The 15,132-nt window shown below is 37.3% G+C and overlaps 1 protein-coding gene across 3 annotated transcripts in view; it reads left to right on the plus strand.

Moving 5' to 3' along the window:
• LOC125240318 (DENN domain-containing protein 2B-like) overlaps positions 1 to 15,132 on the plus strand; it is an 83,337-nt gene that overhangs the window by 47,658 nt on the left and 20,547 nt on the right. The window contains exons 1-2 of one of the 3 annotated variants that reach the window (XM_048148202.1): positions 187 to 387; positions 14,085 to 14,190. In XM_048148202.1, coding sequence (XP_048004159.1) covers positions 14,097 to 14,190 — 94 coding nt within the window. In that variant the 5' untranslated portion in view covers positions 187 to 387; positions 14,085 to 14,096. Of the gene's footprint in view, positions 1 to 186; positions 388 to 11,828; positions 12,064 to 14,084; positions 14,191 to 15,132 lie in introns of those variants that run through there. The other 2 variants (XM_048148201.1, XM_048148200.1) reach the window with 2 other exon arrangements.

Genomic DNA, 15,132 nt, shown 5'->3' on the forward strand with positions numbered 1-15,132 from the left:
ACAAAGTGATCCTATAAGGGTTCCGTTTTTTCCTTTTGAGGTACGGAACCCTAAAAAAATCACGAAAAAACTAAAGATTTTAATTTCAAAAGTGTTATGTTGTCATTAGAGGATATATATCTGTACAAAGGAAAAATAAAACTTAAGTGTTAGTTGAAAAAAAAATTTAGTTTTTCAGTGATCTTAGATCAGCTACAGAAAGTAAAAAGTTCGTCAATAATTAATCAATATTAATTATAAACTTAACTAAAAGAAGAAACAGTGGTACATACTTAAAGAAGTGATAACAAAATAACATTGACTTGACAAAATAATCGCACGAAACAAATCATTTTTATACTAAAGTGTAATTATTACAGTTATGGATGTCATTAAAGAAATCAATAGGTAAGTTATTAGTTAATTATGTTTTCTTAGTTTTGATGTTTTAACACTAATGGTGATTTATAATAATGGTAATGTTTATTTTTGCTTCCCACCGTATACCATTAATATTATAATGGAGCACGCCAGAATATCAATTTTTAGTAAATAATAATAATATTTTTTTTTATGGGATAGGAGGCAAACGAGCAGACAGGTCGCCGCCCATGGACACCCGAAACACCAGAGGTGTTGGAGGTGTGTTGCCGGCATTTAAGATGGGTGTACGCTCTTTTCTTGAAGATTTGAAGGTCATATCGTATCGGTCGTATAATTAGGATTTTTTTTATAATTATACAAACCTACACCGAAATAAAGTTACTACAACAATTGTCAAAAAACTCCCGACATAGTGACCGATTTTCATGAAACATGGCTAAGAACACTCCCAACTAACTCGGCTTTCAAACAAAAAAAACCGGCCAAGAGCGTGTCGGGCCACGCTCAGTGTAGGGTTCCGTAGTTTTCCGTATTTTTCTCAAAAACTACTGAACCTATCAAGTTCAAAACAATTTTCCTAGAAAGTCTTTATAAAGTTCTACTTTTGTGATTTTTTTCATATTTTTTAAACTTACGGTTCAAAAGTTAGAGGGGGGGGACGCACTTTTTTTTCCTTTAGGAGCAATTATTTCCGAAAATACTAATATTATCAAAAAACCATCTTAGAAAACCCTTATTCATTTTTAAATACCTATCCAACAATATATCACACGTTGGGGTTGGAATGAAAAAAAATATCAGCCCCCACTTTACATGTAGGGGGGGTACCCTAATAAAACATTTTTTTCCATTTTTTATTTTTGCACTTTGTCGGCGTGATTAAAATACATATTGGTACCAAATTTCAGCTTTCTAGTGCTAACGGTTACTGAGATTATCCGCGGACGGACGGACGGACGGACGGACGGACGGACGGACGGACAGACAGACATGGCGAAACTATAAGGGTTCCTAGTTGACTACGGAACCCTAAAAAATCTAAATTGGTTCATCCGTTCGGGAGCTACGATGCCACAGACAAATAAACGGACAGACAGACATACACGTCAAACTTAGAACACCCTGTCGTTTTTGCGTCGGGGGTTAAAAACAAACACGGAACTTGTTTCGTTTTTAACCCCCGACGCAAAAACGACAGGGTGTTCTAAGTTTGACGTGTATGTCTGTCTGTCTGTCTGTCTGTCTGTCTGTCTGTTTGTCTGTGTGTGTGTCTGTCTGTGGCACCGTAGCTCCCGAACGGGTGAACCGATTTCGATTTAGTTTTTTTTGTTTGAAAGCTGAGTTAGTCGGGAGTGTTCTTAGCCATGTTTCATGAAAATCGGTCCACTATGTCGCGGTCGGGGGTTTTTTCAAAATTTTAATTTTGTGGTTAGGTTATTACAAAAAAACTTAGATCAAAAACTGAAATAACTGTAACTGTGGATTGTACTATTATATATTCTGTGCTCTGGATTTGCAGGTGTCCTCAGTGACTAGTTACCATCACACGAGCCGTATGCTTGTTTGCCACCGGCATTAAAAAATCCTTTGTAATGTATTTAAGTCTACATAAAAATTATACTGAACTAGTACACAATGTTATTGTTACTAATATTTAGTGAAAGCGCGACCGCCGCGCGTTGCTGTTGTGTTGTGAATTTTAAGTGTTTTGAACTAAATTGAAACGGTGTCTGTAACAAGTGTATAGGGTTTACACTTAATGTTTATATTCCTAGGTAATGTCTTTTTAACCCCCGACGCGAAAACGACGGGGTGTTATAAGTTTGATGTGTCTGTCTGTCTGTTTGTCTGTCTGTGTGTGTGATGAACCGATTTAGATTTAGTTTTTTTTGTCTGAAAGCTGAGTTAGTCGGGAGTGTTCTTAGCCATGTTTCATGAAAATCGGTCCACTATGTCGCGGTCGGGGGTTTTTTTTCATTTAATCAGTACATATACTTCAAATGAAATAATTGGTCATCTGAATTTGTAATAAGACCTTGAAAAAAAGTCTTTCACGGCAAAACGGAGCGACGAATTGACGTGATTTTTTAAGTGGAGATAGTTGAAGGGATGGGGAGTGACATAGGCTACTTTTTGTCTCTTTCTAACGCGAGTGAAGCCGCGGGCAAAAGCTAGTACATAATATAATGGAAAGTGTAAGTGTCAAACACGCATAGTGCGGTTTATGGACTTGAACAGTGTCTGCTTACCCTACATAATTGTAGAGTAATTTGTCATGACGCAGTACTGTTGTGCCGTACGTACAATGGAGTCCGGAAACATGTATATATGTTTATGTTTACCATTGTCTAGTAAATAAGTATGGTTTTTTGACAGGTTGCCATAAGGTTGATTTCGTGATATGGCATATTTTCAACCCGCGACGCAAAAACGTCGAACGGATGAACCGATTTAGATTTAGTTTTTGTTTGTCTGAAAGCTGAGTTAGTCGGGAGTGTTCTTAGACATGTTTCATGAAAATCGGTCTACTATGTCGCGGTCGAAGATTTTTTCAAAATTTTAATTTTGTGGTTATTTTCTTTTTTCTCGTAAACGAAAAATGACGGCGGTACAGTGCGTCGAAGTTTCGCGTGACGTCACGCCTTGGTACAATTTTTACTTAGAAGTGACGTCACAAGCCCCCACTCCGGAACTTCGATGCTCTATATATTTGTATTCTCTCATTAATTAGAAAAAAAAGCGTGTTACAAAACACGGAGAAACTAAAAAGCCAAAAATAATAAACCTTCGAATTCAGATTTCTTATCGGATTGCAATAATCTAAACATCCAAATTATAAACAAATCAATTATTTTTGGAGTCGGGGCCAGCCTGCGTATGGTTGGGTGGTGCAAACAGGAAATAGCAAGGCGACGAACAGGTCTGGTACCGACTACAAAAATAATTGATTTGTTTATAATTTGGATGTTTAGATTATTGCAATCCGATAAGAAATCTGAATTCGAAGGTTTATTATTTTTGGCTTTTTAGTTTCTCCGTGTTTTGTAACACGCTTTTTTTGAAGGCGGTTTTATTTTTTGTTAAAAAGTTAATTTATTTGTTGATTTTTAGTGGTTCCTAGTGATATTATATGTATCAGTCCGAATATATGTACAGTAGTGAAAGAATTATCCTTTAACTCCTAACCGTTGAGGAGTTGACCTTCCATCATCAGCTCAGCCACATAAAATTATTACCATCAGGCGTAAATACTGGTGTACCTTTGAAAAATACACTAAGAACATTACATGTGCCTATAACATTTGAAGAGTTCCCTCGATTTCTCCAAGATCCCATCATCAGACCCCGACTTGGTACCAATGGGACCATCTCGGGGTTATACCAGTTCGATCAAAAAAAAAAATTTTGAAAATCGGTCCACGATTCTCGGAGATATCGAGTAACATACATACAAAAAAAAAATAAAAAAATAAAAAACATTCAGTCGAATTGAGAACCTCCTCCTTTTTAACCGACTTCAAAAAAGGAGGAGGTTCTCAATTCGACTGAATGTTTTTTGAAGTCGGTTAAAAAGCGAAAAATATGTGTTCAGTATTTTTGGACGATCTAACTGACGGCCTAAACAGAATGCCATTTTTTATGTAGGCGTCATCCCTATTATTATTGATTACCATTATTACAGCGATGAGTATAGATAGGCTTCTCAAATGGCTTTGATCTATACCTAGTACTTAATTCTAGTGACCTTACGCCCACATGTGTGTAAAATATCATGTCGCTTACCGGCCTTAGCGTCTATTTCAGACGATTTATAGTGAAATGTCCGAGAAATATTCCTTGCCACCGATTGCGACGTTTCGACGTTTCTTTCCCTTTTGTCAGATCACATGTTTGTTGGTTTCTGCTTCGGCTCGGTTCTCAATTACATGTGATCTGTCATTTCTTACTCTACTGGCACAGTATAATCAAAAGTACTATCGTACAGTATGGCCACCCCCGGCGGAAAGTGCCGCCCACCCTCTCTCGGTTACAAGTACCTCAGTTCCCGCCTGTCAAAAACGCGGCCAGTCGACCTGTCATATGTCACTCATACAAGCATAGTACGCGTTCACCTACACGAGCTTAGACTGTGTGCTAGGAACGCGCCTCTTTCATATATTTGATCGCCAGTGTCCGAGGTGTGCTACTGTCATTTCTTACTCTACTGGCTTAGGTACATACACACAATCACGCCTGTATCCCATGAAGGGGTAGGCAGAGCACATGAAACTACTCAAGCTTCAGTGCTACTCTTGGCAAATAAGGGGTTGACAGAAAATGAAACTGTGACCTTGCAGTGTCAGGTTGCCAGCCTCTCGCCTACGCCTACGCCACAATTTAACCCATATCCCACAGTCGCCTTCTACGACACCCACGGGAAGAAAGGGAGTGGTGAAATTCTTAACCCACACGGGTAACCACACGGGGTCGGGCCTAGGTATGTAATGTTACTAATGTTATATACTATTGTCATTTCATTTCAATCTCACCTTACATTGAAAGTCAGAGTATAAGACAAATTGGGTTACATCGCCTGGCCCCGTAGCCGAATGGCATTTCTCCGACGCCAAACGAAAGCGATACGCCGCTGGCTCTGTCGCGCCAATACGCAAGCGCGATAGAGATAGATATCTACTAGCGCTTCGTTTCGTGAGCGTTTCGTGAGCGATTGTGCCATTCGGCTAGCCACCCTGTTATGGTGTCTAATGACGTCATCGAGTAGATTTCCATTTTATGGAGTTTAGGCACACCTCGGACACTGGCGATCAAATATATTGAAAGAGGCGCATTCCTAGCACACAGTCTTAGCTCGTGTAGGTGAACGCGTACTATGCTTGTATGAGTGAAATATGACAGGTCGACTGTTCGTGTTTTTGACAGGCGGTAACTGTGGGGTAACCGAGAGGGGGTGGGCGGCACTTTCAGCAGGGAGCGGGAGTGGCCATACTGTACGATAGTACTCTTTATTATACTGTGGTTTAGGGCTAGTCTAAAAATACGCGCGATTCATCATAAAGTGACTCACAGTTCCGTTGGGTATTTGATTGATCACGAGCTCTATATTTTGACGGCTGATACCAACATTTTCGTACGTCGAAAACATGTCAAGTTTTGTGAGGTTTTGACACCCACATTATTGTTAGGTACTTAAGAGTTTTACACTGACTTATACGCTAGAGTGTGCAACTTATGTACTATTTCAGTATAGATGGTGTTTTTTTACGCACTAGTGCGAGAAGTGGTTCAATATGTCAGGTCGAAACTTCGGAGGCTCATCTGTACTGAAAAACGTCGTACGATACACGTGCGAAAAGGAGATTCGTAACTCGTGTCGATTTAAAACACTCCCTTCGGTCGTGTTTCAATTTATCGCCACTCGTTTAGAACTTCCTTTTTTACGCACTTATATCGTATGTAATGTACTATAAACATAGTCCCAAATCCATGTATGAAATGCATATTTCACTGGTTTTTTTTTCCATAGTCCCGGTTGCATGTTTAAAGGAAATTTGTCGATAACATAAAAATGCTGCTACCTTATCGTTATTCCGGTAGTGAGTAATGAAATGTATTTGAATAAAAAAATGTTTATGAAAATTAAGAGTTTTGAATGATTCACGGTTATTTTCATTTCATCAAATTATCTCAACCTATATAGAACCATCGTCCACATTCATGCACGTTTATTGCGACATCCCGCCATTTTGTCACGGCACATGAGAGTCTGGGCTCCGCTTTGGCAACTAATCTCAGGATTTGGCGTAGTTGGCGACTGCTATCTAACCTTCCAACTCAGACGACTAAGACTCTATTACTCGTATTGGGTTTCCTGACACTGTTTTCCTTCGTCAATAACCTAACCACAAAATTAAAATTTTGAAAAAACCCCCGACCGCGACATAGTGGACCGATTTTCATGAAACATGGCTAAGAACACTCCCGACTAACTCAGCTTTCAAACAAAAAAAACTAAATCTAAATCCGTTCATCCGTTCGGGAGCTACGATGCCACAGACAGACACACACAAACAGACGGACAGACACGTCAAACTTAGAACACCCCGTCGTTTTTGCGTCGGGGCATAAAAAAATAATAAATACACTCCACTATAACGTGTACCAAATAAATATAAGCAACTCTGATAACGCCGTGACATCACATCGTCTTTTGTTTAAATTACGTCACCTCTTATCATTTACGTTTCGACACCGTTATCAGACCTCTGTGATTACTTAGTTACGAGGATTTATCTCCTTCTATGTTAAAACCATTTTTGAAGTAAAAAGAAAAGATAAAATTTAAATTCACCCGTATGATGACGGGTTAATAATTTCACCCCCTTTCCTCCCGTGGGTGTCGTACAAATCGACTGTGAGATATGGTTTGGGTGATCAATCTGTTACAATTTGGTTCTTTCAACCCCTTAATTGCAACAAGTGGCACTGAAACTTGAGCAGTTTCATGTGCTCTGACTACCCCTATTGGAAATACGTGGGTTTTGTACTTGTGTAAAATTAGTATTAATATTAAAGCATTACCGGAGCAATTCTCAAAAAGTTTATACACTTGGAAAATGTCTTCGATTTTGATAATAAAGTCAAGATACTGAGGAAGATCTACTATTTAAAATTCATCCTTTTGCTACCGAAAATGTATAGCAATCTGGTAACAAATAACCGAACCACAAAATTAGAATTTTGAAAAAACCCCCGACCGCCACATAGTAGACCGATTTTCATGAAACATGGCTAAGAACACTCCCGACTAATTCAGCTTTCAGTCAAAAAAACTAAATCTAAATCGGTTCATCCGTTCGTGAGCTACGATGCCACAGACAGACACACACACAGACAGACAGACACGTCAAACTTATAACACCCCGTCGTTTTTGCGTCGGGGGTTAAAAAAAATCTGTTCAATGGATTTACTAAGCAAAAGGTTACTTACTAGATGTAAAGAATATTTTTGGAATAAGAGAATTAAGAGAAATTTGGAATAAGAATAAGAGGGGATAGATACGTTTCCGTGTGTACGCCATCAAGTAATCTTAGGCTCTGGTTAAAAGTTATTTTGATAGGTACTAGGTACCCAGTGAAAGAAGCTAATTACTTGACCTGACTGACTTAACAAATTGCTTGTCCAGAATTGAACCTATGACCCCTCTGACTGTGCCACGAATAGAGAGCGCGGCAAATTCCAGGAGTCCGCCTGTCTGCTCAGATATCGGTTAGGGATGTGCCAAATTTGTCGAATATCGATAAAATTAAAAAAAGTTTAATTTTTTTTTGCGCGTAGAACTATGTGACTTGATTGGTGGTTGGTGTGTGTTTGCAGCAGTCAAGTAAATGATCTGTCTATAGTGTCTATCTATGTAGAGGTATGTATAAATTCTAAACCATTTGCAGAATGACTGCATGATGATCATGAGTGTTTTTTTTTAATTACAAAAGCATAAGAACTGTTTAGTCAATGAAAGTCAAAATTATGTTATGTCCAAAGTTGTACTTTGTACTTACATTTACAAAACAGATTATAATTTACCTGACCTAGAAAATTCTCCCCTTGGCGCTATAAATAATAATCATTAGTAAATGCAACTTCCGTTATACTATATCGTAAACGCTCTAACCACTAGTATAGAGCGATATGCAAGTAAATCGATATCGATATACGATAACTACTGATATTAGATGTAGCAACAGTCACCTGCTGAACACGTGTCGACATCACGTTTTTATCCCGGTGTGTTGTTACTAATGTTAATATTACAATTAAATTAGGGATGGGACGTGGAATGCATTCTTACAAATATATCGATAATGTTAAGGAAGATTTTTTTAATATCTTTTTGTAATAAATGTTTTATAAACATGCGTGTGAAATACAAGATGTATGAACGTGACTCGTTTTATATATTTGGATTACTTTAAAACGATAATTTTCAAAATGTATTTTGCTAGTAATTTATTAATTACGAATCATCTAATAAGCAATTACATATTTTCAAAAATTTGTTAGTATTAATTTAGGAACTTTTTGGGTGTCTTAAAACATTGATATCTAACTACTTACCTACATATTGCTATCGTTACTTAAAATTAACTGTTATTTTCATTTTAAATATGTAGCCTGTGTGGTGACGGGTAAAGAATTTCACCACCCCCTTTCTTCCCGTGGGTGTCGTAGAAGGCGACTATGGGATATGGGTTAAATTGTGGCGTAGGCGAGAGGCTGGCAACCTGTCACTGCAATGTCACAGTTTCGTTTTCTTTCAACCCCTTATTTGCCAAGAGTGGCACTGAAGCTTCAGTAGTTTCATGTGTTCTGCCTACCCCTTTATGGGATACAGGCGTGATTGTATGTATGTATGTAAATATGTAGAAGATTCATTATAAATAAAGAACTAAATACACTCAAAAATAGGAAAGTATAAGCCTGCTGTTTTAGTAATTCTAATTAAATTAAATTATGAAGTTTAAATAAACTGAAAAATGGATATATACACTTTCGTTTGAATTCTAGAACGTTCGGACGACTTTGTATGTTAACTAACCGTGACCTAAGCCTATAAAATAAATAGAACACAGTAAACATCTTAACCTTGACATGTAGTTAGTGAGGAAATGATGTTCGATATAATTATGCAAATTTAAATTATCAAAATAAGAAAAAAATCGAAAATTGTACACTTCTTGTAATATTTGCGCAAGCTGTCTTAGTCTGACAATATAGAGTAAAACGTTTTATACCAGATGAGACCAGATTTTTTCGTTGAGAATAGGCTAGTTTCCTACTAGTCAAATCAGCTTTTTTTTAAGAACTGTCAAAACGATTTGCTAATATGGAATTACTATGAAATACTGAGGAGTGACGTCACGGTCAATTCATTTACTTTATATCTTTCTCTTTGACTTATTAAATAGAAATTATGTTTAAACATAACTACTGTCCATATTTTTCTTCTAATTATGTGGTGCTTTAATTCGTGCACTGCATAAAATATTTTATTTTATGTATAGAAAACTAGCCTATTTATTCACATAATCATATATTTTTGCCTTTACATGTTGTATATTATGTCGCCAATGTACAGCATCCAATATATGACTGCATACCTCGCTTTTTACTATACTTAATAAAATTAACATAACCCAGTGCTAAATCTGTGTAATATATGGTATGTTGTTTGTAGGTACACATGATTGCGGATTAATATTATAATACCTGTATATTATATTACAATTTTCTGTTTCTGTGAGTGACAGATCTCGAAACTCTTTAAGATTTACAATACAATACAATACAAAGCATTTATTCATGGTAAACACACATAAAAAAAAATACAAACAAATGGTTATAAAAAAAAAACAGTATAAATATTGTTTACCACGAAATGGTCCCGCCTCAGCATATTGCTAACCATAAGGTCAGCGCTGATCTTCCGTCGAGACCATTAAATTTGTGGGCAAGATTTATACTTTAGGTATGTTTATCTTTTTGTTACTTTAAGTGTTCAAAATGAGTTTCTATCGACACATTTTATCGAAATTTCGCCATCGACACAAAACGCATGGGTCATCACTAAATCTTTTGTATACAAAAGACATTATCGCAATATAGCGACCTAGCGATTGTTTATGTGAGATGGACGGCAGCATGCTGTAAGTGATAAGCTAATAATTAGTCATTTCGTAACAAAGAGCTTTGTTTACACCCACAAAGGTATTCGCGAAGTGCACGACTGCGGCTGCCCTCATTTTGTACGGCTATGCTAAACTTTATGGAGTTTAATTAGTTCTAATGGCCGTTGCTAGAATTCACCTTCCCTGCCATTTTGAGCTTACCGTGGGATTCAAGCAGTCTTTGTAAGAAGTCCTATAATATTTATTTATATAATATTGGGCATACTCATAAGTGTAAATGAATATGAATATAATATTACGTGTAGGTATTTGTGACAATCAGAAACTTTCACACACATTGTCAAAAACGCTGAAATATTATGCTCTTCTTCGATGTCGTCTGTCTGATACCGCTAATGTCCGTCGTTTACGTCAGATTTGTTATGTTTATTTTAATAATCTTACTTATTTGACGACCGGTCTAGTGCAGTCGGTAGTGACCCTGCCTGCTGCGCCGCGGTCCCGGGTTCGAATCCCGGTAAGGGCATTTATTTGTGTGATGAGCACTGATATTTGTTCCTGAGTCATGGATGTTTTCTATGTATATAAGTATTTATATATTATATATATCGTTGTCTGAGTACCCACAACACAAGCCTTCTTGAGCTTACCGTGGGCCTCAGTCAATCTGTGTAAGAATGTCCTATAATATTTATTTATTTATTTTATTTATTTATTTATATGGATACCTATTATATCTAATCCATAAATTCCACCATATTTCAATAATAGATTCACGTTTGTTTCCCTACGGCATAACACCGTTTCTGACCATCACAGTTTTACGATCGTGTTATCATCGGTAAGAAATGTAATACACTCATCGATTTAGAACGAAGAGTGCGTTGCGTACGCGCGGACCTCCAAAAACACGGTTAATTACTAATAACAAAAGCACGTGCTAAAAAAAAGTGAATCGCGAAAAAAAATCCTAACGACACTCTTGAAAAAACAAACGAACGAGTCTTTATTCTGATGCTGACAATCTGTGTTTATTTTTTTGTTTTACGTTTAAGAAGTGCACCTGCTAATAAAAAAAAAGTGATATACGGAAATAGTATTTTATACAACTGGTGGTTAAAAGAGGTCAAAAAAGGTGAGTGGCGTGGGTAACAATTTGAGGCGAAGCCGAAAATTGTTAATAAAGACGCCACGAGCATTTTTTGACTCAGTTAAACACCAGTTGCATAAAATACTATTTCCGTATATCACTTTTTTTTTCACGACCAAGCACTTATTTTGAAAGAAAATTATAAATCAACAAATACCTACTTTCAGTCATCTTAGTTATCTAGTGGACCGCCTACCATTTTGAATATGCAGTTTGAGTGCAAACATGAAAATAAAACTGTCTATGGTATGGTTCTTTGAAGCCTGGCCACTAAGACGAATCGAGCCGAGTTGAATCGAGTTCTTATACATTTGAATGCGATTCGACGCGTCGCCAATGAACGCAACAGAAAACGAAGGAGTCTCGACTCTGCGAATTGGTTTGTTAAGTTGGTAGCAATGTATTTACTGAACTGTAACAGCTATATCGTGCTACTGCTACTAAATGTTTTCAGGGTATAGACTAGATAGACTTGTCCTGACATCTTTTATGTAGGGTTTTAAAGTTCTATGCACGACCTTTTAACTCACGAATAACAGTACGGGAGTAGAAAAAACTAATAATAATTATGAGTCTGGACCACTGATGATTAAAATTAAAATATTTGTTAATAAACATAGATTGTGAAAAATATTAGTGAAGAAGTTTTAAACATTTAGTCCGTATTTTTTGTTTCTTCATGTGATAACAATAATTATTTGGCTACTTATCTTTTTTGTACATATTATGAATTGTGAGCGGTGATTACAGTTATTAGGTAATAACAAACCATCTTAGTATTGCGTGTTGCGCTGCTGTTTAAAACTTAATTAACTCTAATTAAATTGTGCAGTGTTGCATGACATCATTCAAAATGGAATCGCAAGGTGAGTCTTGAGTTCGAGTGAAGTAGGCATTTTTAAAATAACTTTATTCTTTCTGATATCACAGAATATAAATATTAGGTAATAGTACAAATACAGAAGGCAGATTGCTTTGATTAGATTTATATTCATATACATCTTGAGGATATTGTTGCGGCTGCCGAGGCATTGCAGTGCGTCCGGTATGTTCGCAGAGGCGCGAGTTGATGACTTTTTTGCCGTTAGGCGGAAAAGAATCGCCTCCATGCTGAGACGGGTGCGCGGCAGCAGCAATAGTCTTCTCAGGGTGTTGGCCGAGCGCCTCGACTGCCCGATTACCAAATATTGGGTGGAGGTGTCGATTGGGAGACCTAAATAAAGCTTTTTGAATCGACACATCTGCCTAATAGTTCTTTAGGCAATTGCTGTCTTAGTTTTAGTTATTTTCTTAGTGTTTAATGTACATACTAACATAGCTTTTAATTTTTGTACTAACGTGTTATGGATCAATGATGGATCTGAAATAAACGAATTTTATTTTTATTTTTATATTGACTGGGATTGACTCCGGTTGCCGTTTAAGAAGTTTAACACTCTTACGGTAGATGTCGCTACGGGTCCCATTGACCTTAGTAGTGGAAAATTTCGCTGGCTTGGTTGAAGTCTTGGTGGCTCAGTTGGCAGAGCGCTGGAGTATCGATCCAGAGGCCGTGAGTTCAAGTCTCACCCAAGGCAGACATTTTCCACTTTTAAATTTATTCTAAGCCTAGTGGCATCGATTGCAGACGTTTCTGCTAATCAGAAGTTAAAATTTGGGATATAGACCGTGATCACCGGTCATCATTAGTCTAATCAGACTAACCATGAATCATTTAAAACTCTCACTGCTATGTTCACAAAATATTGCCTTTAATAATTCTTACCTACTATACATTAATAACAACAAAATTAAAATTTTGAAAAAACCCCCGACCGCGACATAGTGGACCGATTTTCATGAAACATAGCTAAGAACACTCGACTCAGCTTTCAGACAAAAAAACTAAATCTAAATCGGTTCATCCGTCCGGGAGCTACGATGCCACAGACAGACACACACACAGACATACAGACAGACCCCGTCGTTTTTGCGTCGGGGGTTAACAAACGGACCGCACTCAAAATAACCTAACCACAAAATATAAATTTTGAAAAAATCCACGACATAGTGGAGTGATTTCCATCGAACAAATAAAATCTAAATCGGTTCATCAGTTCGGAGCTACGATGCCAATATTTCCTCTCGTTTTTGCGTCGGGGGTTAAAAACCCATAAAATAAAAATCACTGAGTACAATCTTCTTCATTAAGTTTTTGCTGGATTACGATTAAAGTTCGTCAAGGTTCAATACATTTTAATTGTTTAGAACAGTTAATAGGACCGTTGTAACAGTAGGCAAGTTTTCGGTTCATTGCATTTGGGCAGTAAACTGTGTTAGGTACAGTTAGCATTCATGAAACTAACCCCACCAGTGAAGACGGTCAAATTATAGCGGACAAGCTTATTTGTCAGAATACGTTGCACTGTGCGGAACTTCAGAGCCTTTATAGTGATTTTTTCACGTTTTATAACCGACCATCGGTTTTTAGGGTTCCGTAGTTAACTAGGAATCCTTATAGTTTCGCCATGTCTGTCTGTCGCGTATAATCTCAGTGATCGTTTGCAAAAAGAAAGCTGAAATTTGGTACCAATATGTATATCAATCTTGCCGACGAAGTGGTGAAATAAAAAGTGGAGAAAAATGTTTTATTAGGGCTGCCATCTGACCTTTCAACCGGAAGGGTAAACTAGACCTTATTGGAATTAGTCCGATTTCCTCACGATGTTTTCCTTCACCGAAAAGCGACTGGCAAATATGAAATGACATTTCGCACATAAATTTCGAAAAACTGATTGGTGCGAGCCGGGGTTCGAACCCGCGACCTCCGGAACGAAAGTCTAGGCTACCAGCGCTGTTTTGGAAGTTTATTACACCATGATTGAAATATATTATCTTATTGTTACAGTTGAATCGCCTGATGAACGAGATCTACGAAACTGTAACCGCATGCAACATGGATGAGAACAAGCCTGGCAGCTTCCCCACTGAGTCCTCTGACAGCACTAGTGAAGGTATTTACTTCATATCTTCATATTTGTCGCCACTGCTCAAAATTTTCGTCATCAACCACCTAAGAAGTCACCGTCTATCCGTGGATCATCTTCTAGCTTTCTTACACTACCGATGGTAATTCTATTTTTGTAATACATCAATTTTTGACACGACTGATTAGCACAACTGCCTCAAGATTTTTCTTTACCTTAATTGATCTCTATCTTTCTATTCTTTCCATGCAATTTCAAGAATAAAAAACCGGCCAAGTGCGAGTCGGGCTCGCGCACAAAGGGTTCCGTAGCAGCAAATATAATAAACTTATTATGTCAATTTATACACCTGCCAAAATTACAGTTAAATCAACCTATCTCAAAAACTATAAGAGATACTTTGATCAAACCAAAAATCGTTGAAAGAGTTAATTAGCATGCATCACCTCTATTTTTTTTAGAATTTTATACCCCGTAGTTATAAAAATAGAGGGGGGGGGGACATACTTTTACGACTTTGAGAGCTGATATCTCAAAAACCGTTCACTTTAAGAAAAATGTTTTTAGAAAACTTTATATCATTTTAAAAGACCTTTCCATTGATACCCCACACGGGTATGTACATCGAAAAAAAAAATTTTCATCCCTCAGTTACATGTATGGGGGGCCCCACCCCCAATTCTTTTTTTTACTATTTAGTGTCATAATTTTGTAGCGGTTCATACAACACATATTCCCATCAAATTTCATCACTGTAGTACTTATAGTTTCCGAGTAAATCGGCTGTGACAGACGGACAGACGGACAGACGGACAGACGGACAGACGGACATGACGAAACTATAAGGGTTCCGTTTTTGCCATTTTGGCTACGGAACCCTAAAAACGTATGCCCCAAAAGACAAAATGTCTTAACCGAGATCACGGACCATCAAAAAATATGATGTAGTGTATCTTCGTTTCATGTTTT

Source organism: Leguminivora glycinivorella, chromosome 27 (assembly GCF_023078275.1).
Source record: "Leguminivora glycinivorella isolate SPB_JAAS2020 chromosome 27, LegGlyc_1.1, whole genome shotgun sequence".
In the NCBI taxonomy this organism is placed as follows: domain Eukaryota; kingdom Metazoa; phylum Arthropoda; class Insecta; order Lepidoptera; family Tortricidae; genus Leguminivora; species Leguminivora glycinivorella.